The sequence below is a fragment of the Dermacentor variabilis genome, chromosome 8 (genome assembly GCF_050947875.1).
Source record: "Dermacentor variabilis isolate Ectoservices chromosome 8, ASM5094787v1, whole genome shotgun sequence".
In the NCBI taxonomy this organism is placed as follows: Eukaryota; Metazoa; Arthropoda; class Arachnida; order Ixodida; family Ixodidae; genus Dermacentor; species Dermacentor variabilis.
This window is the reverse complement of record NC_134575.1, coordinates 24,320,353-24,344,869: the sequence shown is the minus strand read 5'-3', so window position 1 is coordinate 24,344,869 and position 24,517 is coordinate 24,320,353. Positions and strand designations below refer to the sequence as shown.

At 47.3% G+C, this 24,517-nt stretch overlaps 1 protein-coding gene across 1 annotated transcript in view; it reads left to right on the top strand.

Moving 5' to 3' along the window:
- Nucleotides 1-24,517, top strand: part of LOC142589824 (mannan-binding lectin serine protease 1-like) — a 58,770-nt gene that overhangs the window by 24,663 nt on the left and 9,590 nt on the right. The window contains exons 3-10 of the mRNA XM_075701412.1: nucleotides 9,375-9,540; nucleotides 10,939-11,120; nucleotides 11,699-11,917; nucleotides 13,472-13,639; nucleotides 16,956-17,159; nucleotides 20,717-20,866; nucleotides 22,632-22,794; nucleotides 23,682-23,884. Of these exons, the coding sequence (XP_075557527.1) occupies nucleotides 9,375-9,540; nucleotides 10,939-11,120; nucleotides 11,699-11,917; nucleotides 13,472-13,639; nucleotides 16,956-17,159; nucleotides 20,717-20,866; nucleotides 22,632-22,794; nucleotides 23,682-23,884 (1,455 nt within the window). The remainder of the gene's footprint in view (nucleotides 1-9,374; nucleotides 9,541-10,938; nucleotides 11,121-11,698; nucleotides 11,918-13,471; nucleotides 13,640-16,955; nucleotides 17,160-20,716; nucleotides 20,867-22,631; nucleotides 22,795-23,681; nucleotides 23,885-24,517) is intronic.

The window sequence follows — 24,517 nt, the reverse complement described above, 5'->3', positions numbered from 1 at the left end:
GGTAAATATACGAGTATACGTATACCTGGTGTTTTTTTTTTCTAATGCGGAAAACTTATAATGAACCGATAAAACCGATCTAGGCCCAGGACGTTCTCGCAGCTAGGCAAAAGAGGCTATAGGCGGACGTTAGCTGCATGAAAAATTTTCGTCGATAATTGGACTAATTGCGTGAGCTGTGCTAATTAACTTCCTGATTATTCACTTTGGGGTCCACGCTCAGAATTGCGAAATTGAAGCACGGAAGTTTAGACGCCGTGTCTGCGTAGGGGAAATCGTGTGACCGACACACTTGGGAAATCCGAATACCATAAGGATAAAAGAAAATTGAGTTCGAAATCTGCTAGAAGCCCTCGACCTAAATTTATTTTTTGCTGTACCTAATGATTACTTCTGGAGTTGCTTTTATTTTTTATTTTTTATACAAACATTAGTACTGCATCACGGGTTACCTTATCGAATTTATGATTGCTTTCTCCCGTGTCTTCATTTATATATTTGCTATCGTAATAACCGTCACCGTTCATGGTCTGTTCCCACATGGGTTCGTGTCAAGCAATCGACGTCGTCATTTCGTGGAACCGCATAGGTGCTTCTTCACGAGTGAAAATGTACTACAATCTGGCTTTGCTGCCCGCTTGCATGAGGGGGAGCTGCGTTGCATCCAAAGCAGGAAATGCACAGGGAGGCCGGAAAAAGGAAAATGGCGAGGGCGAGACGCAAGTATGATCCAAACGCACTTTCGGATGTGGTCAAGCTGTGGGAGCAGGGAAAAAAAATGTGGGGGGGGGGGGAGGGAGGGGCTGCAGGCATTGGCAGCGGGAAAGAACACGCACGTTTGTAAGAAGAGAGCGAGCTCTCCTGTCAAGACGGTGACTGGATTTGTAAAACGGGTTTGGTTACGAGCGGCCAAGAGCAGGTTTGGAATTGTGGTGCCCCCCCCCTCTGAAAGGCGTGACGGAAAGAGAAAACCAAAGCGGGATACCCATCTGCATGACCGTCGAGCTATCGAGCGTCGCAATGGTTCGCAATCGTATGCGATGGGTTCCACGTGCAACGCGTGGGTTCGTCGGACTCGAGACTGCTCGTTTCGCTCTCCCACGTGACTCTCGTATTCGGCCGACGGAACCTTGGCGTTTTGATTATGGCAATGAGATGCAATAACTTAAGCTTTATAACGTTCAGGATACTGGAAGACGACAGTTTAAGGCAGCAAAGCGGGGCTTACAGCTCCTAATATTGTAGGTGGTGTTAGTAGAAGGGGGAACGAGGCCTACCCGAGAAAGCATGAAGAACTAACACACTGCACGAACGGATGAGAGGGACAGTTGTAGGCGTTGGCTTGTGGACGATAGATTCACTAAGCCACTATTATGCAATTTCTGCATGAAGAGGGCCTCCGTGCTTTTTGCTCAAACAAATACATATGCCCCCCAAGGTGAGCTTCAGAAAAAAAAACAACAGAAAGAGGAAGAAGGGAACCTTGCGCAGGTCATGTGAGATGCACAGAACAGATCAACCAGTGGTCTTTTAGAATAATAGAACGGGCACCATGGGAATGGAGGCGCAGTTGAGAACAGCAGGGTATTGATATAAGTTATGATGAGATCAGGAAAGTTATGGGCCAAAGATGGAGCGAGGCGATACAAGATAGAGGTTACAATAGGATGTCTGCTGAAGCGGAGTTAAAACATTTGGAGGACGCTTGAGCTTCGCCTTTAAGAGTGGAACATGATGGCATACAAAGATCCCTGACTGCTTCTCACGCTTCCCGGCAACTGCAGCTCATGTAACCGTAATGTTTAGCGGGAAAACGCTGGCGGCGAACGCTATGCATGAAGGCGAGCTTTCTGGTAGAAACGCGGCCTCTTGCGTGGGCCGATCCCTCTGAGGAAGTGCACAGCCGCGCCAGGAAAAAAGATTGCGTCGTTTTCAGGTTTCTTTTATTCTTTCGCATTCTTGTTTTATTTCAGTCTGAGAAGATTTAACATAAAAGGCATGCGCTGTCTGTGCTTTGTTTCATGACATTTGTTTGTGGGCTGTCATTCACAAAATTCCGAAGAATAGCCTTGTGAAGCATCGAAGACAAGGTATGGGCAACTTTAGAGATAGAATGGTGTGGCAATATAACCCGCATATAGCGCATGTCATACAGCAAGGCGTGACGCATATACGAGTATATATCACATACCGAAACCGGATTTTCTGCGACGCGGGCCCCTGAACGCTATCGCGTTAAAATGGGCTGAGTAATATGGCTACGGACCATCAGTTATTATGGAGAAGAGGCCAGAGGTGTAAACGCGACGATAAGAGGCTAGGGCGGGCTGTTTCCTATTGGTCAAGTGCAGCGTATTCACTTGTACATATACTTGTATATGACTTCAGGTCTGCGTCTTCCCACGTAACACATTTGGCGGAGGTGGACGTAACAATATTAACAATAAAACCTACGTGCTGCTTGGTACGGTTACTTAAGAGCTCGTTTTCAGACTACCGTGACCAAGAGAGTGACCAGTGAACTGGGAAGAAAAGTACTTTATGTTCGAAGAGTGACTCAGCAAAAGATAATAGCAATAGCTTGCTCCTCGTTCAATGCCAGTGTCCACACCTCGGCCTACAACTTGCCGGCTCGATTAAATCGATGACGTTCTAGGTTTCAAACAGGCGCAGCGTACTGACTGCACAGCGGAGTGGAGGGCTCCTGTTAAGTTTTCAAGCGACTTCATGCACTAAAGAACACAGTAATTCAAGCAGACGTGGCTGTATGTTGAACACGCGACCATGTAACTTGACTGCCCCCAATTTCTCTTTCAGGAGTTCTAATTACAGGGCACGCTAACGAAAAATACAGAAACAGACACACGAGCACAAAACGCACACGGGCTAGCGTTCCCTTTCTCTGACCGACTTCTTTGAATAGATTTCGTGTAATCATATAAATATACTACTCTGTTCTCTGAACATAAGAAATAAAATAGTGTCCCACCCAACTCTGTTTTCTATATCTTCATACTTTATATGGTTTACTACTTTCAATCAATCAATCAATCAATCAATCAATCAATCAATCAATCAATCAATCAATCAATCAATCAATCAATCAATCAATCAATCAATCAATCAATCAATCACAACTTCATTTCCGCAATGATACACAGGCAAAACGAGGTGGCATGCAGAAAAAAACTCTTTTTTTTCACAGATTGCCAGGCCTCGGCACTACCCTCAATGAAACGTATAGCCAACGACACATTTGCTGCTGCTGTTCTGGCTGTCTTCAACATAAGCTCTGCTCTCTTTCGACGCAGTAGCAGCGAACAGAAAGAAACGAGTGTGCTAGACGACCTCGTTTTCTCAACGCCCGCAGACGTGCACACCTCACATTCGCAGACTGCTGTGCACGTGACTACGTCACCTTTGACAGCCCATCCGGCAAATCGCATCGGGGGAACCCGTCACAATTTCTCGCCCCGTACGCCGCTAGCCCACTCGGCGAGCTGACGCGCGGGAGTGAATGATGCAACATTCATCGATGCGTTTCGCTCGATTGCGCAACGAGCTCGAGGCATTGGAAAGCGTGTAAACAGCATCGACAAAGTCTTATGGAACACAAGGAAAATGAATGGCGGCGGAAAGACGGCGACCTTTCTTCCTTTCTTTCTTTCTTTCTTTCTTTCTTTGCGGTTAAGGTTAAGTGAAGAGTATCGGTGTCGAAATCACGTACATAGCAGCCCGGCCAAGCTCGATCTTCGCGCTCGCCGGGTTGTTGCCACTCAAGTCTCCTGGAAGGCGCAAAAAAAAAAAAGAAAACACGAAGAAAGTTACGAAGCGAGATGACGAGGCCTCGTGAAACGAGGCTGCAACAGCGACGGCCATTTGCGAAACGATGGTGCGTGTGTGAAAAAAAGGCGAGTGTGATAAAGTGTCTGTGAGTGGACTTAACAGGTAATATGCACGGTATAGGAGTTAGAAGGTATGACCCACGCGTGGTTAGAACAAGCGAAGTCCCAAGCTTCCGCGAATACCATCACGGCGGAAGAATTTCGGCAGCCAGGGAACTTCCAGAAATGAGTAACGGCCTGAGTGGGAATGCGGCTTCTGTAGGGGGCGAGGAACGCTCATCGTGATGGCATGTCTGGTGTGAAAACAAAACGGGTCGAACATTGCGCACGACGGAAAACATTTTTTTTCTGTTGCGTTATTACCAAGGCCCCTATCAACTCCCCCCGGATGGGCATAGCGATATTCTGACGAGCCTGTGTTCTAGGCGTATGAGCGATTCGATTAAAGAAAAGCATCAATTGAGCTAACTGGTTTAAAGTGCTTTAGAGGGGCATATTCAACTCAATGCCTGAATCGCTATTAAGGGAAGACATAGGTTATCATGCTACATCTGAGAGGCTGCAGTGCGATGGCGAAGCGGTGTCCTACAATTTGGAGATTATTCATCGACATTCACATGAACTTGGTCACAGTCATGGTCACCCATCAACTATTACTATCTCGTGATTCAGTGATGCATGCCTACCAAACGCCCACGACTTTCATCTTGACTCTGCCTACCTATGTTTTAGAGCACCTTGTTATCTTGAGCAAATGTATTGCGTGCTCGCGATACGCCATCTATACCCATATGCCTCTACAACGGCGGCCGTAGACTGTTGGCAGCACCTCAGTAAGGCAACAGCCCAATGAACGCAGTTTGAAGGCCAAAGCACGTGATTAAACATTACACTCATTGGAGACAAGTTCTTTCTTGGCGACCTTTGTGGGATCTAAATATCTTGCCGCTCTCGTCTCGTCAAATTATACTGTCTGAGGCCTTTCAGCGCATGTAGGGTAACGAAAAAGGCATTGAACTGAAACTTGGAACAAAAAAGACAGGGACTTTGACCTTGACCTGCCAACTAGAAGTAGTGTTACGCCACTTTTGCCAGCATTACAGTGCGACTACGCAAAAAAAAAAAAACGAGGTTGTACCGATCGAAGGAAGGAAAAAGTAGAGAAGGAAAGGCAGGGAGGTTAACCAGTTTAGCGTAACCGGTTTGCTACCCTACACATGGGAGAGGGATGGGTGCGATGAAAGATGGGGAAGGGGGAGAGAGAGAGAGCACATAGTACAGCACACAAACATCGTCCGGTAGAGTCTATCAATCTGGCATTGTACGTGATAACACTGTCAGAGCCGCTTGTCCAATCCCGTCTCTTTCAAAAACTGAAGTAGTCCCTTCGTCGCCTTCACCTGCGATGTCTTCTGTCGGCGGCATGTGAAAATCGTGTCGAGGGACAATGGTCTAGTGTCAAGGTGCGCGAGAACGGATGCCAGGGACTGTCGCTGAACATTATATTCAGGACAGTCGCACAGAATGTGTTGCAGCGTCTCCTCGCAAAGACAGGCATTGCAGAGAGCGTTGTCGGCCATTCCAATGCGGAATGAGTAAGATTTCGTGAAAGCCACCCCTAACCATAAGCGATAAAGCAGAGTCGCCTCGCTTCGGCGGAGTCCAGTTGTCATATAGAGATGCATCAAAGAGGGCAGGTGGTATTGACGGTTGCTCTGGTTGGTCTGGCTGTTTGGTGTGCACCATGAAGAGAGCGTCATCTCCTGTGCAAGCACTCGAAGTCTGCTAGCTGCGTCGGATCGTGAAAGCGGTATGGCCTCTTCTTGTGCGTCTTCAAGAGCTGCCCGAGCTGCATTATCGGCGTCTTCGTTTCCAGTGACGCCGCAGTGACTTGGCAGCCACTGAAACGTCACGTGGTGTCCTTTCTCCTGTAATGTATGGAGTAGGCATCTAATATCGAATACGAGCTGTTCGAACGGCCCGCGACGCAGAGCTGATAGTACAGATTGTAGGGCTGCCTTTGAGTCGCTGAAGATGGACCATTGTCGAGGTGGCTCCCGACTGACGAAACGGAGTGCAGCGCGAAGAGCAGCTAGTTCAGCAGATGTCGATGTTGTCGGGTGGTATACTAAACTCATTAGCAAGGCTAGTTGGCAATGACTCATTATAATAACGACAGCGCGATGTGAACAAGGACCAGACAGAAAACGGGACAAACGTGTACGTTTACTGTGTTCCCTTGTGAACACAGTAAAGTGATCTATGCCCAAGGCAAGTGATCTATGCCCGCAAGATCACTTGCCGCATGCTCACAGGAAAATGCAAAAAAAAACGTCTTGATGAACACACGATCGATAATAACCTATGGCTTCTCGACACATGTCATCCCGATCAAAACCTATCGTACCGAAGCGATTGAGCAAGCCCGAATAGCTTACCCGACATTTGACAAGATAACCTATTACGAAATAACGTAGCTCTGCGAAAATGAACGACATTGACAAAGTTGTATCATTCATGGTGATTTAGGGTGAATGGCGATGGCATAAGCCCGGAAATCACTATTCTCCCCTCGATCAACAAGAATCAAACATGGCATTCGTCCCCGTGCCATCACGGCGTCGATGTCCCACAGTGTGCATCTGCGTGAACAACCGTTTGTATTTCGGCATAGCCTGTGTACGGTGTGGTCAGTGCTGCCAAATTCAGGGAAATTTGGCTAGATCTAGGGATTTTAGGTCTTGTTCAGGAAGAATTTTCCGAATCTGGGGAAAATTTGCGCCGTCACCTGGAGGAGGGAAACGCCAAGAGACGTGAAAAACCACTGCCGAGGTTTGTGACGTGGTTTGGAAGTGACGGCCCGTGTATATAGATTTCAGTCAGCGCAAATTATATTCGCGTTATCATGCAAAAAAAAAAAAAAATAACGCATGTAAGCACTGCTACGCCTCACGCCATCTGGCCCCTGAAGTTGACGGTCGCGCTCGGAAACGTCGGGTTTTCAAAACTAAAACAAATTTTGTGTTGGAGTTCCTTTGTTATTTAATAAATTGTGACTTGTGGTCGTATACAGCGGCGCAGTGAACGCCTCTCGCCATGTAAACGACAACGTGCGGGCTTCCTGCGCTCCCTGATGGAGCCCAACAACGATGTAAATTAAGACACTCTTTGACTGAAATACCTATCTGTAACACACATATAAAAAAAAAAGCAGCACGAGTAAATATCGGCATAAGCGGACACTTATGCATGGCGCTGAGCTCGACAAGACGGTGGTGGCGCGCGTTGCTTACTATGCGCGCCAATGTGCCCTAAACAGAGCAACATTGTGAAGAGTCGCATGGCAGCATACCGGTGGCAACGTGTTTCTGGCGAGCTTCCGCATGGGTGAAAGTAAAAGGAAAATTGGACGCATGTGTGAATGCTTCGGTGTAAGTTACCTGTAAGCGCTTAAACGGGCCGGTGTTCCGTCAGTACGTCACGGCTTCGAATAAAATTTTATTGCACATATGTTGGTGCCGTGAAGCGGCACACTGTTTTGATGCTGCTGCATTCTGTAAGCGTCGTCCGGTGCCAGCTTCCTTGCAATTCGAATCTTGACAATCTTGGCATTTTGCTGTTGTCGAAACTTGTTTTGAGTGTGGAGCAAAGTACGTTTGAATGGGCTGCCACCTTCTTCTGTGAGTGTAGTTTCAAGCACGAGGCTGCAGTGTAAGCACGAAGAAATCTGGCTAACACAACTTGCACTGCGACATCATTTCGGCTTGAGTGCAGTGACTTCGTTATTTAAGCGTTTAGAAGTTAGTTAGTTATGGGGTTTTACGTGCCAAAACCACTTTCTGATTATGAGGCACGCCGTAGTGGAGGACTCCGGAAATTTCGACCACCTGGGGTTCTTTAACGTTCACCTAAATCTAAGTACCATGTGTGTTTTCGCATTTCGCCCCCATCGAAATGCGGCCGCCGTGGCCGGGATTCGATCCCGCGACCTCGTGCTCAGCAGCCTAACACCATAGCCACTGAGCAACCACGGCGGGTAAGCGTTTAGAAGCGAGCGTGGGAATAAACTTAATTTTAAGTTTGGTGTATATTTGCATAAATAAGTTTATTTTCAAGATAACCATATTGATAAACGGAATGGCTGCATCTTACAAAAATATCTAGGGGAAATCTAGGAGATTTCCTCATATTACTTAGAGGAAAACTGACTTCGGAAGTTGGAAACACTGGGCGTAGGGCCTAAGCATAAGCATTGCGCCAGATTGGAGTTGTGACCCGTGCGGTGCGTAAAAAATTGACACTTCACGGGTTTCCCAATTCCATTAAATGAAAATAAACAAAACTGTACGCATTGCGTATAACTGTACATATTCGCTTCACATAGATTCCAACACGTGCGTTGTGTGTGTAAACTCTTTTTTCTTACATTCATTACTGGACTGTCTACGAGCGAAAGTTGTTAACACGTACGTTTACTTTTGGCCCAATTTATACCCATGGAATTCCGAACGGTTCGTTTGTGGTAAACCTATTGACAAATACAACCGAGAACAGGATTAAGGCCAGAGATGCATTCGCCTATATTGCTTTATGGCGCTCTAGAAAACGTCTGCAAGCTTTCCACATGTTCAAATATTTGTTTTGAGGGAAACATACGTCTTTTGGGCGTATAGAGAGAAGGGCCATACCGGCATTAGTCGAGTTCACGTTGCTGTGGGTTTTCTCTTGCAGCAGGGCGTCAGTGGCCGTGGAGGAATGCAACACTGGTGACAGATTCCAGCACAACAACTCTAGTTAGCGCTCACACCGAAAGCATGCCGACATGTTTCGGCCTGCGACACTCACGGCCTTCGGTTACCACGGTGCTTCAGTTTACGTACGTACGGCTCGGCGAGGGTTACGGAACAGGCCCACTGTAAGATAATCCATAGTCTAGCAGTGTAGGAATGCGTCTGACAAAATTCCTGGCGTCGACGTCATTTTCTCAGCGTCAGTGCGGAATTTTTTTCGAGCCGGTTGCCACTCGCGCGTTGCTTTGTTAATCCTTAATTACGATTAGGCTTGTGACGATGATGTAGCTGCCATTGATGAAATCGACACGCGATCAAGAGTTCTGTTGAGAGAAAAAAATTGGGTAGGGATTGACTTGAAGTTCCTAGGATTATTCCAGAATACCTGCTCCAGCTTACAAAATAGCCTTTAAGGAAGCTGGGCTATACATACACATTGCAGGCGGGCACATTTTTCTCATTTTTAAGGACGCCCTGTGTTTCGACCGCGTCCTAGACAGTGAGCTGCTACCCTGCAGGTGCGAAATGTGAAGGTCACAAATTCTCACCCTTATGCACACGGTTTGCGACATTCTGGGAAAATTGCGTACGTATTTTTATCGCCTTCTGTCTTTCTTTTGCGTAAGTTATAAGCGGCCCGCTGTCACCATCAACGGTAAACGCTCGCGAGGATAAACGCGCGAGTCTTACAGTGTTGAATCGAAAATGTTTGATGGTCATTTTTCTCAACGACTCGCAGATTGCGGGGGCAACCTGACGGCGCTCTCGCGACCTGCCCGTCTCTACAACCCGGGCTACCCGAAGGCGTACGAGTCCAACCAGCTCTGCCGCTGGGTCATCACCGCCGACGGAGACATCACGCTGAAGTTCGTCAACGTCGAGATTGAAGATTCACCGGGATGCGAGTACGTGCGTCGTGCGCTGTTCAGCAGGACGAAGCAGCTGAGCGCGCAAATCACTATTGAAGTCAGGCTGTCCGCTCGGCGGGTGTCGAACTTTGAAGCGATTGCACGGATTGGACTTCCGCCAGGCCGGAGGCATAACACTGATTGCCAGTGATGATTTATCCCATACTACGCGCATACTTGGTACTTGGTAAAATGTATAACTGTGGAGCATCCTTTGCCGAGTTCTGACTGATGAAGGAATCAGAAAGAATAAGTCTAAACTTTCAATTCTTACACAGGTATTTGCGCAGAAGTCAAGTAATTAGAGACAGAAAACTTTATGAAGCCAAAAGAGAATGGAACCAAGAAACGCGCAGAGAGATATTTTTGTGGTTTGAATTGAAGTGCAGAAATCAATTGTAAAGGAAAAGAGAAGCGGAAGTAGACGAGTAGATAACTTGCCACCTTTAGGAACCACATCTATGCCATTACGCGTGCGATGCTCTTAACCAGTATAACCAAAGGGGGTGACCGTCCTACCACCCACTTTGTAATTTCTTAACGTGCACTACATCTGGCTCTGGGATTGTTAGCAAGTGCCACTCATGGCCATGGCGGCGGAGCTGGTGGTTGTAACTAACAATGATCGAGATCCACGGTTCTCCTTCTCGTTAACATAAAACGCGGTTATTGCTAGGAACAATGAACGTCCAGCATACCTTCTCGTATTTGAAAGTATGCCCTGCGGCAAAAAGAAAAAGAAAACAAAGAGGGCGGGAGGACTTTATATGTAATATAGCATGACTCGCTCCATTCAACAAAGTCGAACAGAAGCCTATGGTGTGGGCCGTGGTGTGGGCTATGGCGTGGGCCGTAGATCCGTAGACGGGTCCAGTGGGTAGCTTGACTTTAGCTCCACCTTCAACAGGCAGTTGTGCCTTGATGAGCGCAGTTGGTCACAGCGCCACCAGAATTTGCGGTAGGTCTGCCAGAGCATCCGGGCGAGGGAAGAAAAGACGAGCCACTCCGAAGACCGGCTGGTGGTCGGGAACCCATAGACAAGTTGGAGTTGATGTCAATGCAGCACCCCAGCGAGTCAATCCTTCTTAGCACATAGCGGCGGGAGAGACCGCGCGTTCTTAACAGACAACAATGACAGCGCACAAATGAAGGCACGACACTGAACTGTCCTCACACCCTGTATAAAGGGAGTGCCATTTGAAATTGCCATACAAACGTAAACGTACCAGCAAGCGGCAGGAAAGTGGCCAACAATGAATAATAACGTACTAAAGAGGAGGACAACACTTTCTTTGTTCGGTTTCATTGTAATGGTCACAAACGCTGCATTTGCTCTCGCTACACTGTACACCGTTTATGTTAAGGTTGGCGCACTAAACGTTTCTTCTGGTACAGGTACGACAACATCGACGTGCTCATCGGGCCGAGGCAGGTCTCCATGGGCAAGATGTGCGGCACCATCACGAACCGCACCATCGCCACCAACTCCACGTCGGTCACGGTGGTCTTCAAGTCGGACGAGTCGTACGAGGAAAAGGGGTTCTTCCTGGAGTTCTCCGCGGACACCGGGGTCGCGGGTAAGTTTGGACCGTCCATAATACCCAAGTTACGGAATTACTGGAGAGAAACCACTTGTTGGGCCGGCTGCTGTCCTTGAAGAACATCCATGTTACGAGAGGCACAAATAACAAAAGCGGATTCGAAGAGAGAGAGAGAGAGAGAGAGAAAGAGGACAACTGCTTCTTTTTTTTGTTTGCCTCCTGATGTCCGTTTTCATTTCTGCCGCTCCAAGCATCTATGTTCATTAACTACGATCTATTGACTAGCGCAACATCTGGTTGGCGAATACAGGTGCTCCATCTAAATGCAACCGTTGCTTAGATATATGCGCACGATAAAGATTCTCATGTGGTCAAAAATAGTTCAGAGCAGATTACTAAGGCATCGCTTTCAAAGCTACAGTGCCTGCTTTGCGACGCTAAAATCAATCAATCAATCAATCAATCAATCAATCAATCAATCAATCAATCAATCAATCAATCAATCAATCAATCAATCAATCAACATCAATCAATCAATCAATCAATCAATCAAGCAATCAATCAATCAATCAATCAATCAATCAATTTCCCCTCTCGCCCTCGACACAACGCAGAGCTCTCGGAGAACGTGTGCGGCGACACGTTTACAGCCGACGAGGGCAACGTGACCAGCCCTGGCTACCCCTTCGAGTACCCGGACAACAGCAGCTGCTGGTCGCTCATCAACGTGGAGCCCGGACGGGTCATCGTCATGCGATTCAAGGTCATCGCGCTCGAGTTTGACGAGTCGTGCGCCTTCGACTACGTCGAGATCTTCGACGGCTCCACCGAAGGTACACGTGTGGAGCGCAGCTGCCTTTAGTCGCCCTTCTCGTGCTCACAAGCAGAGGCAGCGTTTATGAGAGTGCCTTATTGCGATAGGACTATACGGACACACTAGGCGAATTTCCGCCGTCGCCGTGATGTTTCGTATAAATTGTAAGCGCGATAACATCGCGGCCGCGCGCCATGTGCTGTAGTTGCGAGCGAAAGCTTGCGAGGGTGAGTCGACAAGGCGGGGGGGCCTGATGCGGCGGTGTCTTCTCGCGCTCGCAAGGGAGGAAGGCGAGGAGGGTGCGCGCCGTCCTTTCACGCGCGCAAGGGGGGGAGCGGGGCGATATGTGCGCGCTAAGAGGGGGGAGGGAAAGGTTATCGCGCCTCTCCTCTTCTAGTCCCCCCTCCCCCCCAGCAGGTCAGAAACCGCGCGAAGAAATAACTTCTGATCTTTTGTTACACTATGGATTAACGGGGCGCAATACCTTGACTTGCAGAAAAATATTTGCTGGTCCTGGTCCCTCTAATCTTTTGGCATTAAGTAAAGAGTCGTAAAAGTCGTTGCGTTCATTGAAACGAAACGAAAACGATGGAAAAAACTAAAGAAAAGCAGGCGAAAAATATTCGGGCAGTATTTAGCTACCGCTATTTGGCCAAAGTACGCGATAACATTCTTATAAACTTGAGAAGTATGCATATTCATTTAGGCACAAATGACTTCGAATTCAACGCAAATGCTCGAATCTATGGGAAGCAATGTTTTCGTGATGAAGTTATGTACATGTTATAAAGCAGATCTTGTTCTGCACAACAGTACGCAGCATGGCGATTAGTTGGGCCCAGCATAGAATGACAGCGGCCCACATTGCTGGTGCACTATCTCCAGGATCAGCCCACGCTTTCTTTTGTGTACGGATACCTACAAAGTGGGTCAAGTCCACCTAGAATGCTATCGCGTCAATAAACCACACATGTTCAACGCTATATCGGCAGTGAATCAGAATAGAAGGCGGATACAGGTACAGTTCCCACGAGAGGGCGACTGTCTTTTGCGAATAAATAATCACAAAGCCCATCATAAAAAGGCAAAAAAAGAGACACATCACTTCTTGCGTCATCGCAAGGCTCTGTGACATTGAAACTCAAGGCCGCCACGTAATGGTGGAGTGGTGAAGCTCCGTTCTAATCGCATAAGTATGAGTGGTTTTAACGGCAGGGTTGAATAAGAACTTTACAGGACAGAGCGCGTGTCCCGCCAAGTCTCTCTTCACTCTTGCCGTTAAAATAGCTCATACTTTTAGGATATGTTACGACAAATGGCCCAGCAGGCTATACTACCATGGACTCCGTTCTAATGTCCTCAATTCCCGCTTAGCTTCGCAACGATCCTGTCTTCTATGTCATGTACACCACCCCTTCTTTATGCTGCGTGTCTCTGTTGTTGTCAGTCAAATGTCTGTCGAAGCTTGCGACTACTTGATGGCTTCGGTTGTTTACGGCTACTGCCGGAACCCCACCTGAGCATGGCCGTATATGACGTGCTCATCAACGATCTTTCTTTTTTTTTCCTCAAGACTCTCCGTCTTTCGGCCGCTTCTGCGGTGACTCCCAGAAGCGGATCCTTCGCTCCACGAGCAGCAGGGTGCTGGTGCACTTCAAGTCTGACGACCTGCTCAGCAATCGCGGCTTCCTGCTTCAGTACGAGAGCAACAGCGGAGGCATCAAGGTCAGCCACGACGGAGGTAAGCGATGCCTGGAAACGCGATGACCGGCGTCTGCGTCAATGATTTGAGCATTCCCCCCACTTCTTCATTTTTTGTTTATTTCGTTGGGCTTGATGTCGTTCTGGCGCCATAAGGTAATGAACCTCACCTAGAAGTAAACAGAGGCTTCGGCTTAGTGCCATCAACATGAAATTGTATTTTTTTTTCATACCGAGGCCGGAAACGTTTCGGAATAGAAAACTATAGTGGCAAAAAACTTGCAATTCAGGGTACACAAAGTTGTATTTCGGAGGCGGAGACAAGTACAGAGACCTACGTTCCTTCTTTAAAATAATTGGGAATGAAGTTTTACGCTTGTTGCTGCTCGGTTCTTGCTCAACTTTTGCAACACGATCGCATTCTTATAGTTCGGATCATAAATTATAATACTCGGACACACTACTTGTCTGGTTGCTACTATTGCTAATATTGCTAATTACGCCTTTACCTGCGCCAACAGCAGTGAGTACTGTTTAGAACATATTGAATGTCATTTCCGGCGTCTGCAGTACGGCAAAACAGGGCCTTCGAGATTGCATTCCGCAAATGGCTGAAGGGGGAGCATAGCGTCTTAGAAGCAGGTGAAGGCAAACTCACAGTTTCTTTTTCTCTTGACAAATCAGGCTAGTAATAGCGTCGTATGTTATACTCAACAATTCGGACGATAAAAATGAACTATTGCTGGAAAATTTGAGCACGAAAAGTACAGAAAAGCGGTAGGCACAAACGTCTTTCTTAATATCATTTTAAGTGAAGAACGCAGATGTCCGTCCGCTTTTCGTGGCACATGGATGAATGTCTTTGTCATCGATTTACGGTTACGTTTACTAGCTTTCTCAGTAGAATTCATTTGCCTAACGTCTTATGTTCACCGGCTCGGGCTTTCGATCAACAAGTGAATTCTGCATGGTGATGCCCTGCAGTTCCTCCATGTGAATCCTGCATGAGACAATTCGACAATGTCCTGAGAATATCAGAAGCAGTGCTCTCAGCAACTACCAACTCTGCTTTCTCTGTAATGAAAGAACAACAACTGGTAATTTGTTTTCTTTCTCGCCACCGTTGCGTCTCCTTGAGCAAAATTTCACCATTTTGCATTTTCGACATGTCTGCTCCTACTTATTTCCGTTTGGAGCTGTTCAGTTTGGCCACAGCCACAGGAAAGTTCGAATGAAAACAGCACGAACACATACAAAAAACGAAATAGGATCTATAAAGCAGGCTATCATGATGGTCAGCAAAACCACAGGACGGAATCAAAAAGCTGCCACTTGAATGTTCATAACACAAAAACACAGGCGAGAAAAGCATGACAAACAAAATAAGATCGCTGATGCTGGCGAGTTGACGCATCAAAGCATGCACCGATATGTTTAACAAAAACGGGCTGTTATTCAAGGTGTTGTACAGGGGGGGGGGGGGCTGTCACACAAAGAACAAATATATTTGAAAGGGCTCAGAAGAAAAAAAGTGGAAATAGCGCTACGGATTACGTATATATTAACGTTTCACCTCATCGCCACGGAAGCGGCTTGCACAGGAAGGTAGCACGCACTTTCCCATTACGCCGAGCGAAAACGTCCTTGAAGCTGTGGACTTTCCTGAGAATCTCCTTTGCACGGCGACCTCGTCCATTTACTTTGAATTTTCAGTTTCCGGTTTTCGTATCCCTTATTAGCCACGTGCGGTTGCAGGAACCCGTGTACTGCAATGGCAAAATAAAGCAGGAGGTTTTCTGCTGCCACTAGCTGGCAAGGTCAAATCGCGTCTAAGGTGGGGAAGAACCACGCTCGAGGTGCGACGAACGTGGGCTACCTTTCGCAACCACTCCGGGCCGTCTGTCTCTTGCTTTCACGTTTCCTTTGAGCACTTAAAATTTTCATCCTTTTTCACCATACTACTTATTAACACCGCAGAATGTACCTTAATGGATCTCCCTCTGTCGTGCTCATCGCTCATCCTTTTCGATTTTTGCCGTCAACAAAGCACAGTGCCACAGGCTGACCACCTATCCCTCGATTCAAATAGCCTCTCTCTTCTTATTACATGCACGCGATTGACTGTCCCGTTGAAGTGCTCATGCTGGCGGACAGTCATTGACGTATGTTTTGAGGGTCTTTTTAGGCTCACTGTACACCGCGTCTCTTCGTTTGAGCAACTATAGGCTAATGAAAATTACTGCTTCAACTTTGGTAGGCTAAGTGCTGGCTAAGTGCTAAGGCTAACTATAGGCTAAGTGCTGCGCGCAGTGGTACGCGATCAACTAAGACGAGAACCAGCTGTAAAGACGCAAACACAAGGCACAAGCAGTACAGAGGAGGAATGTCGAATGAACGACTGATATTTATTGTTGCGCTGGCGCAATGCCGTCCGTTTGAAGGCTAGATTGACTCCCGAAATTAAAAAAACAACGCTCCTCAGCTAGCTTTATTCTTGGCGTTATCGAGTGTAAGGCATCGCTATCCGTTCACTGAAGCATGCACGGCGATTTTCGTTTTCACACTCTTGTAGTGCACCAGAGAGGTTCACGCAGCTGTTCTGCTGATGTGACTTCGCCCCTAGTTGTGAAATCTCCGCGCCTGATCATCAATGACACATTGAGAGGATGACAATTCCAACTACTCTGCGTTAGGCAATGGTTTGCCCCACTACGGATTATGAACGCTTTGAATACAAAGGGTTCACAAGAACATGCAGGTTTTAACTATGAAAAGTAGGCCGAAGAAAAAAGTAGCTGCAGCTGTGCTGCCGTTGTTTCGCCACTGTTGATCACTTAGTACACCACGGCATGGTTATTACTCAACGCATTTAAGAAGTCGCTGATTACGTATGTGGAGTTGGCATGTGCGCTTGAAGTGTAGCAAAGTCGAGTATCGGATGTTATTGCATCTTGAAAACGGCAGCGCATGACACACGCAGAACGAGGAGAGATGGGACACGGGCAGCCCTTTTATTTTCTTTTTGTTGTATGACCTATGGTATTACGGAGGGGAGTGGGTAAAGCATGCGAAGGACACACAAAAAAAGGTAACAGAAATGCGCCAAAATGCAACATTAGGACCTGTGAAGCCGAGTGATGTCACCAATGACCGTGGTATAATTGTTCGTTGTATCCGATCACAAACAACCGCGCCGGGAAGGTGGTTACATTCTTTCGAAGCCCCGGTGTAGGTGTGCCATCTTCAGTCCTGTGTGTGTGTGTGTGTGTCCAAGCGCTCTAAGTGCTCGAGCTGGTGGACTGGGCTGTCAGTTGACGCGATGTAACGCGCATGCTCTCGATGCTCTGCGTGCGTAGGATGCGCCGTGGCCTCGGACTCGGAGAACGGCACCGTGGCCACGCCCAACTACCCCAACCGTTACCCGGCCTCGACGCACTGCCTGCTCGACCTGGAGGCCCCGCGAGAGGCCAAGGTGGCGCTGCGGTTCGTCGACTTCTCGCTGGAGCCGGACGCGAACTGCACCTTCGACTTCGTCGAGATCTGGGACGGGCTCCAGGACGGTACGTGGACTCGTCCGCATCCCTTGCCCCGCACTGCACAAGAGCTAGGGGTGTCCCCGTCTCGGTCGCAACATCACCGTGAGCCGTTGTCCTCGGGAGCCGAGGTGGCACCCCGGAACAACGGCTGAAAGCATTGTTTGCCATTGTCTGACAATGCCGACGGGGAGAATTGCCTGCGCTATTGACTTTCTTAGATCAACGGGCCCGTGCGAACGCATTTGACCACATGTGTTCCTTATGCGCGCGTGTGTCAGAGTACCTTGTCGCTCTCATATTTCTATTCACTCTTTCTCCCCGTCACATAAGGCAGCATAGCCAACCTGAGGCCAAAGGAAAGAAGCCTAGACTGATGTCAGGAATGGCCGCGAGAAAATGGCCGCGGGTTGGTACGGTAACATGATCCTGGATTGTAGCGCGAAGTGACACGGACACAGACTAGAAGCAGACAGGACTGTCTGCTTCTAGTCTGTGTCCGTGTCACTTCGCGCTACAATCCAAGATCGTGTAACCTGATGCTATTATGGTTTTGTCCTGCGTTTCTTTTTCCTTTTAGGTTTTTATTCCTTAGCACTTCCCCCTCCTCCGTGACTTCTACAGCACTACAAACGAATTAGACACAAGTGATGAGGGTATGTCAAAACGACAACTATAACTTCGAGGGTCGATGACCATGCGTCAGACGATAACTCTGAACATGAACACTACCGAAAGTGTACGGCGAGAGGCAACGAAGGACGGATGAAAAACCATTTCACACCCTTACATAAAAGGACCGCTCGTTTCTAGTTATGATCGTATATGACGGTAAAAATCCTGCTTAATAACGCTCCATAACCCCAAAAAGACACCGACGCACCACAATACTGAGAATCGATCGCAAGGTTATTGAACAAATGAAATGTCAGCAACAAACAATGAGGACAAACGACAGGGCTGTTGCGAAATCGTACCATGTCGTATTATTGTTCGGAGGTGCGTTTATTATGAAGAGAGGCCCTACGCACACATATTGACTGATGCAAAATTAAAGCAATAGCCTTCACGTTGTTTCGCGAGCCAGTGAGTTCTACTGTTACGCGTGGTTGAGTACATTCGCAGAACTAGGGACATCCGCAAACTGCGCATCATTGCGAATCATCTAACGAGCCTACCAAAGTTAAGAACGCAGTATGTAGCCGTGGCCTTCGTCAGGACTTCCCAGAAGGACGCGCGGAGAACGCGTACAAACGAAACAAATTTAAGCCGGGCAGGGATCGTTGTTGCAGAGGCTGCCACTGCGTGGTTAGGAAACGGTCGTGTAACCCGTTAGAAGCGGACGAGAGGCGCACGTGGGGACTAGCTGCGCATTTACAAGCGGTCCGTGGGGGTGGGGGGAAAACACGGCCGTTGCGTGATGGGAACCCTGAATAGAGAGAAAAGAGTTGAGCGATTATGAAAGGCAGCGGGCAAGAGGTGTTTTTCCGCGCTTGGGTCGGCCCCACGCGTTGCCACGATTGAATATAAAAGAACAGACCGAATGCCCGGAGAAGGCTAGCGTGAGGCAGTGGCTATCGAGGAAAGTAAAAAGAAAAACGTACACGTAGGAACACCCCCTCTCCCCCTCGCGAAGTGAAAGAATAGCAAGCGCGAGATTTAATAGCGACAAACGGAAACTTTGCTGCGTCCCGACCAAAGCGTGGTGAACGTTGGTGCTGCGTGCCCATTGTTCAACATAAAGAGTGAAAGAGAGTGAGAGGTGCGAAAACAGCCGTGTACGTCCTCGATGGGACACGAGGCGACCTGTTCTTTTTTTTTTTTCTCGAGGGACACGGAAAGTTTCGGTTTTCGTCTATCGTGAGCCCAAAAGAAAGAGCCATTTTACTTACGCGCGAGTACAGAAGAAGCCCTCGCTAATTAATCGCTATCAGCAACGCCCTCGACTAGAAAAGCTCATCGCGCTTTAGGGGAATCCCCAAAGAAAGGTGGATTTTCGCAGGGGGGGGATGCAATGAAAGTAAGTAAATTACAATTTGCGGACGCCTGCCAGGGGCCACATAACTACGAGGAAAAAGCAGTGGCTTTGAGATACCTGCATAACTTCTTGTTCTCGTCGTCTGGTTAGTCCTAACAATATGCGGATAGCTATGAACTCTGCGTTGAAAACTATACGCGTCTCCGACGTTTTCAAGGCTACATTCGTGCGCCACAGCGTTTACGGGCGCATATCGGGCTCGAGCTCAAACACGTCGAATTTCGTCTGTCGGCATAGCGGGAGGCTCATTTCTTTACGTTAACTTATTTTATCAAAAGTGTTAACACTTTTTCATTACACTTCTAAATTATAGTTATATCGTCCCACGATCCACTATTGAAATATAGTTTCGCTTTACCTTTAAGCATACGGAAAGACGCCTGCTTCTTGGCCAATCCCCCATTGTGGGTACGCGCCACTATTGAGGACACAAGACAAGACAAGACAAGACAAGACAAGGTGCGGAACTTCTTTTAAAGACAGTGGCTCGCCCTGACCAGAACTCGAGCTTGCGGCAAAAAAGCCCATTATACACCATCTTTTAAGACAGTGCTCCGGGTTGACGGGCGCTGGCCAGTTCGTAAAGAAATCCTGCCGTTACGGCCGATTTCACACCTCAGCTCCACGGACCTCGACGACGTTGTCTTCGGTATAATGATCTCGCACAACAATTACAGAGATATGGTGGTTACAGGCACCATTGCTCCCCTCTCGAAATGATACCACATTTGTTGGCCTCCGGCATCGATATCGTGAGATGAGCGAAAATGGCCCAACCCGTCCACGTAATTTTTTTTTTAATATATGGGGTTTTACGTGCCAAAACCAGTTTCTGATTATGAGGCACGCCGTAGTGGAGGACTCCGGAAATTTAGACCACCTGGGGTTCTTTAACGTGCACATAAATCTAAGTACACGGGCGTTTTCGCATTTCGCCCCCATCGAAATGCGGCCGCCGTGGCCGGGATTCGATCCCGCGACCTCGTGCTCAGCAGCCTAACACCATAGCCACTGAGCAACCACGGCGGGTGTCCACGTAATTGAAACGCTTTGAAACTCACCTTTGCCAGCGTTATTCCTTTCCCATTTATTATGTTTTATATTTTAATTTCTTTAGAGTGATTCGTTTTATGTGACAGACGGACGGACGGGTTTCAAGGTTGGGTAGGCAAGGAAATGCTTACGCATTTAAAAAGAAAGTCGCATACAACGTACAGAAGAACGTACGTTTCAATAAAAAACAAGCTCAACCCCCCCCCCCCCCCCTCCCCACAAGCATCCGAACTAACAATAAAGCTTTGCAAGCCGAAGCCCCCTCATCAGTTTTAGCGGTGGTTTTGCAACAGCTTTCGCAAGGCCGGGATGGCGACTCAATTTTTTTTTTACTCCGCAAGTCATCGTTGATCGCACCACATAAAACACACATCAAGCAAACAAATTGTGAGAATTCTTACGTTGCGGTGCAATCGTAGGAATTTCCCAGAATCCCGAAAGGATTTCCGACGCAAAGCTCAATGCGAATTCTTTGTCTCCGGTGTTTTCTCAGGTTGGCGATCTCTTGGACGACTGTGCGGGGACAAGGGCGAAATGAAGGAACTGGTCTCCTCGGAGAACCGCATGCGAGTCAAGTTCTACAGCGACAACTTCTCCGAATTCCGAGGATTCTTCGCGAATTTCTACCTCGTCTCCACGGCTGGTGAGTGTGTTTTGAAACAAGCGAGGAAGCAGAGCTGCGTGGTCTAGTGGACGCATCTCACTGGATACGTACACGTGCCCGTTTTATGCACCTGTGGAGAAAACACCCCGAAAAGTGTGAAGAGAACGCTCTACTTCGAAATCCAACTCTGATTTTCAGATTCAGGTACACGTGAAAGCATAAATGTGCTCACTAAGCCACCGCTCAACGGATTCGCATGATATCTATGGCATTTGAGAGAGAGAGAGAGAAAGAGAAAGCCGGATTCTATACCGTCTCAAGGAAACAGTTTTTATTTACTGTGTGAAATATCTTACAAGTCTTGCCGAAAGTCGCGAAGTTAGAAAAAAATATTCAGCCACAAGGTTTACACATTCATAAGCATGCAGAAAAAAATATGATTTTGTAAAAAAGCGTCTGTTAGAGTATCTGCAGCGCAAAAAAAATATGTGAGATGTGAGTCTATCGCTTACGTGAAATGGTTGCAATGCTTTACAAAACTCTTTTCCACAAATCAGTGGTATAGTGCAGAGCGGTATACAATATATAAATTTCTGTCGGCTTTAAGTTTCGGAATATGTGAAATGTACAAAATTGTGATACCACATTTTGTTGCTCATTTACGGTTACGAGCATTGGGCTTCAGTTTTACTAAATTTTGCATGTTTCAACAATTCTTGTAAAATTACTCTTCTACAATCGGTGGATGTTTACATCTTTATTTGAAATCCAGTATACCTCAGCTAATTCGGTACAGTGGTTGCCTATAGAAAAACCATCTCATCGTTCCCAGGTATTCTGACGGAACCCCCTGTAGAAGGGGTGCTCTTCCTCTTCAGGTGCATTTGATTGTTTGATGCGTGTGGCATAACATGATATTTATAAGATAGTATTCAGTGGATAGATGGAGGACGTACGGGAACGCTAATGGCGGGGTGGTCAGAATGAAGGCAAAAAAAGGGTGCCTTGGCTGAGTAGGCGGCTATGCTTGCTTGGAAACGTTCGTTGTTTGCACCATTATTCGGACACTGGCTGCATCGCAGCTGGCTGCATTGATGTAGATGCAGGACTTTATCGCTGTCAAGGCAGTCCGGGAGGCGGGGGCGGGGGGGGGGGGTTGATTAGATAGGCTGAAGTTGCCGTAGAACACTATATGATGGGACGAAGGAATATAATTATGAAAACACGCAGAGAAAAAGGTCATTTTCTGGTTTAACGCATGAATTGGATTAGAGAGATGTCACGCAGTATGAATATCATGGGCAAATGGTCGGCGGGAAACATAATTTATTCTTCCTTGTTAAAGAGGAGTTGCCAAAGAAATTGTACAGATGTGCAAGCGGGGTGCAACATGAATGGTGGCTCAATGACACAATAAAAAGGCAACCACTTTTGGGCTTCAGAATCTGTGCTAATAAGGGCTTTGGTCAAGAAACGAGAATACATTAAGCAACATTCTGTGCTGTGTCCGCCTCGTACTTTCAATGAAAGTAAATATATTTCTTTATGGCGTCGACATGCTCCGTGTAAGGTCTCCTTGCCCATACTTGAATGTCAAAATAGCTTAAACAACCATATTTTGCCATCAAAGCAAGATGACGGTTCTTAAAACGCTGATTGTGCGCGCTTCTTCTTTTCGCAGACAATATACAAACTTGTTTAGTCAGCGTCTCTCAATAAACGTACGCTGATTTGAAGTACATGACCCTGCGTGGCTGCTGTAGTCTGTTAGAGTTTGTACCATGGAACCTTTTTTTCCGTGTAGGTAAACCGGAAGTGGAAGACGCCAAGACTGTGATCATGCGCAAGAACTCCCTGGTTCCTGCCCGCGAGTTGATCGACGAAATTTCGCCCGACGAGACGGTGGCTGGCGACGACCAGAGGATCCTCAAGTGCATCCCAAAAGTTCCCGGATCCAGCGTCAGGTGGTGAGGAGCGTCTGCCGAAGCACCAAGTGCCGATTTCAGAAGGCTTTTCGTTCGTAAATGCTACAAGTCGCACAGCGCAAATGGACAGGAAAGAGAAGCGACGAAGATGAGACCTATAGCGAACAAATTCACGAAGCGTCTCGTTCGTAAATGCAGCTTGCCATTGGCTGGTCGCCTTCGCCAATGATGCTTCAAACATCGCGATTGTCTAGCGTTTCTTCAAGGATAATTCCCTCTTATGAACTTTTTTTTTGAATACGGGTGTAAAGTACCAACCAGTGTTTTACCAACTTACCATTGGCCGATGGCCTTTGCTGATATTATGTTCGGCAGCACGATTTGGCTGCCAGATGCTCTCACAAACAATTCTATCGCAAGAACTTTTTTTTTCGTGAATATGGACGCACCTTCTTGTACACGCGAGTTTGACCATGAGGCTCCAAAATTGCGCTATGCGCCTAAACGCCTGTTGGCAGTTGTTGTCCAGGGGATGTATTCTGGGTGTCCACCTAGTGGACATGTCCTTTTCATCTAGTAATGAAGCACTGATCGGCTGGGGTCACCTTTCTCATTCTGACGCGTACCCCGGCCCTGCCAATCAGAACTTCAGCTGCGGACGAAATGGACATGTCCACTAGGTGGACACTTACAGAATACCCCCCCCCCCCCCCTCCTCCAGTTATGTCTCACGACGATAAGTATTGCGCAATTCGCTGAAACCATCATAATAAACCGAACGAAAAAAAAAAGAAGGGGACAAGCTGATATGACTAGAAGGTTTTATGTCTGAGGCAAATAAGGGGCGTGGAGGGGCCGAGCAAGTGAATAGAAACGTCTCCACTATAAAAAAGGCGTGCGTTCACCGCTTGTTGTGCCGGTGGTCGCAGGGTGAAGAACGAGACGGTATTGAACGGCACCATGCCCCTGCCCCACCTTTACCTGGTGTCTCCGAGCACGCTGTGGATTCGGCGCATGCACTCGGACCTGGCCGGCAGCTACACGTGCCTGGTGAGCACCGAGGACCGGGAAGCCATGGCGACGACCCTCGTCGTCATGGCCGGAACGAAGCCGCGCAGCAAGTGTAACGTCTGTGAGTATCGGGCCTGCGCCAAATGTCACTTTAGTTGGTGAATTTTTTGCCAGGGATACGCGAATAGCAACTTCTTTTTTAATGCAAAATGAAGTAGAAATGGAACAGTGCCGGAAGCGAGTCGAATCAAGCATTGAATACAATTCGAGTAGTAATCAAAGAATGAACACTCGTTTTCACAATTAATATTCACAAAACACAGTGCGCATTTAAACCACAGTGCTAGTGTACAGCCTTATAAAGCACGCCTTGATGGTTTTCAATACTCGTTCTTTCCTTCGTGTATTAATATATGGAATGGCCTTCCGGACTGCACTGTAACAGCACAAAATGTTAACGAATTTTATACTCTATTAGAATTGTATTACAGGCAACGAGATAATTAGGAATTGATTATGCTTACTGTTATTCTGTGCATACTGTGTATATTTGTTAGCTCCCTGTAATTTGTGTTTGACAATGATGTATAACGTTGTATTGTCGGTGTTGTAATTTATATCTTTATTTTTTTCCTCTCCTGTAATGGCCCTCAAGTGAGGGCTACAGTATTCCTAAATAAGTAAATAAATAAATATTAAACGACGGTCACATCATTGTATTCTTAGCGTTGGGAAGTTTCTGCCATTGTGTCGC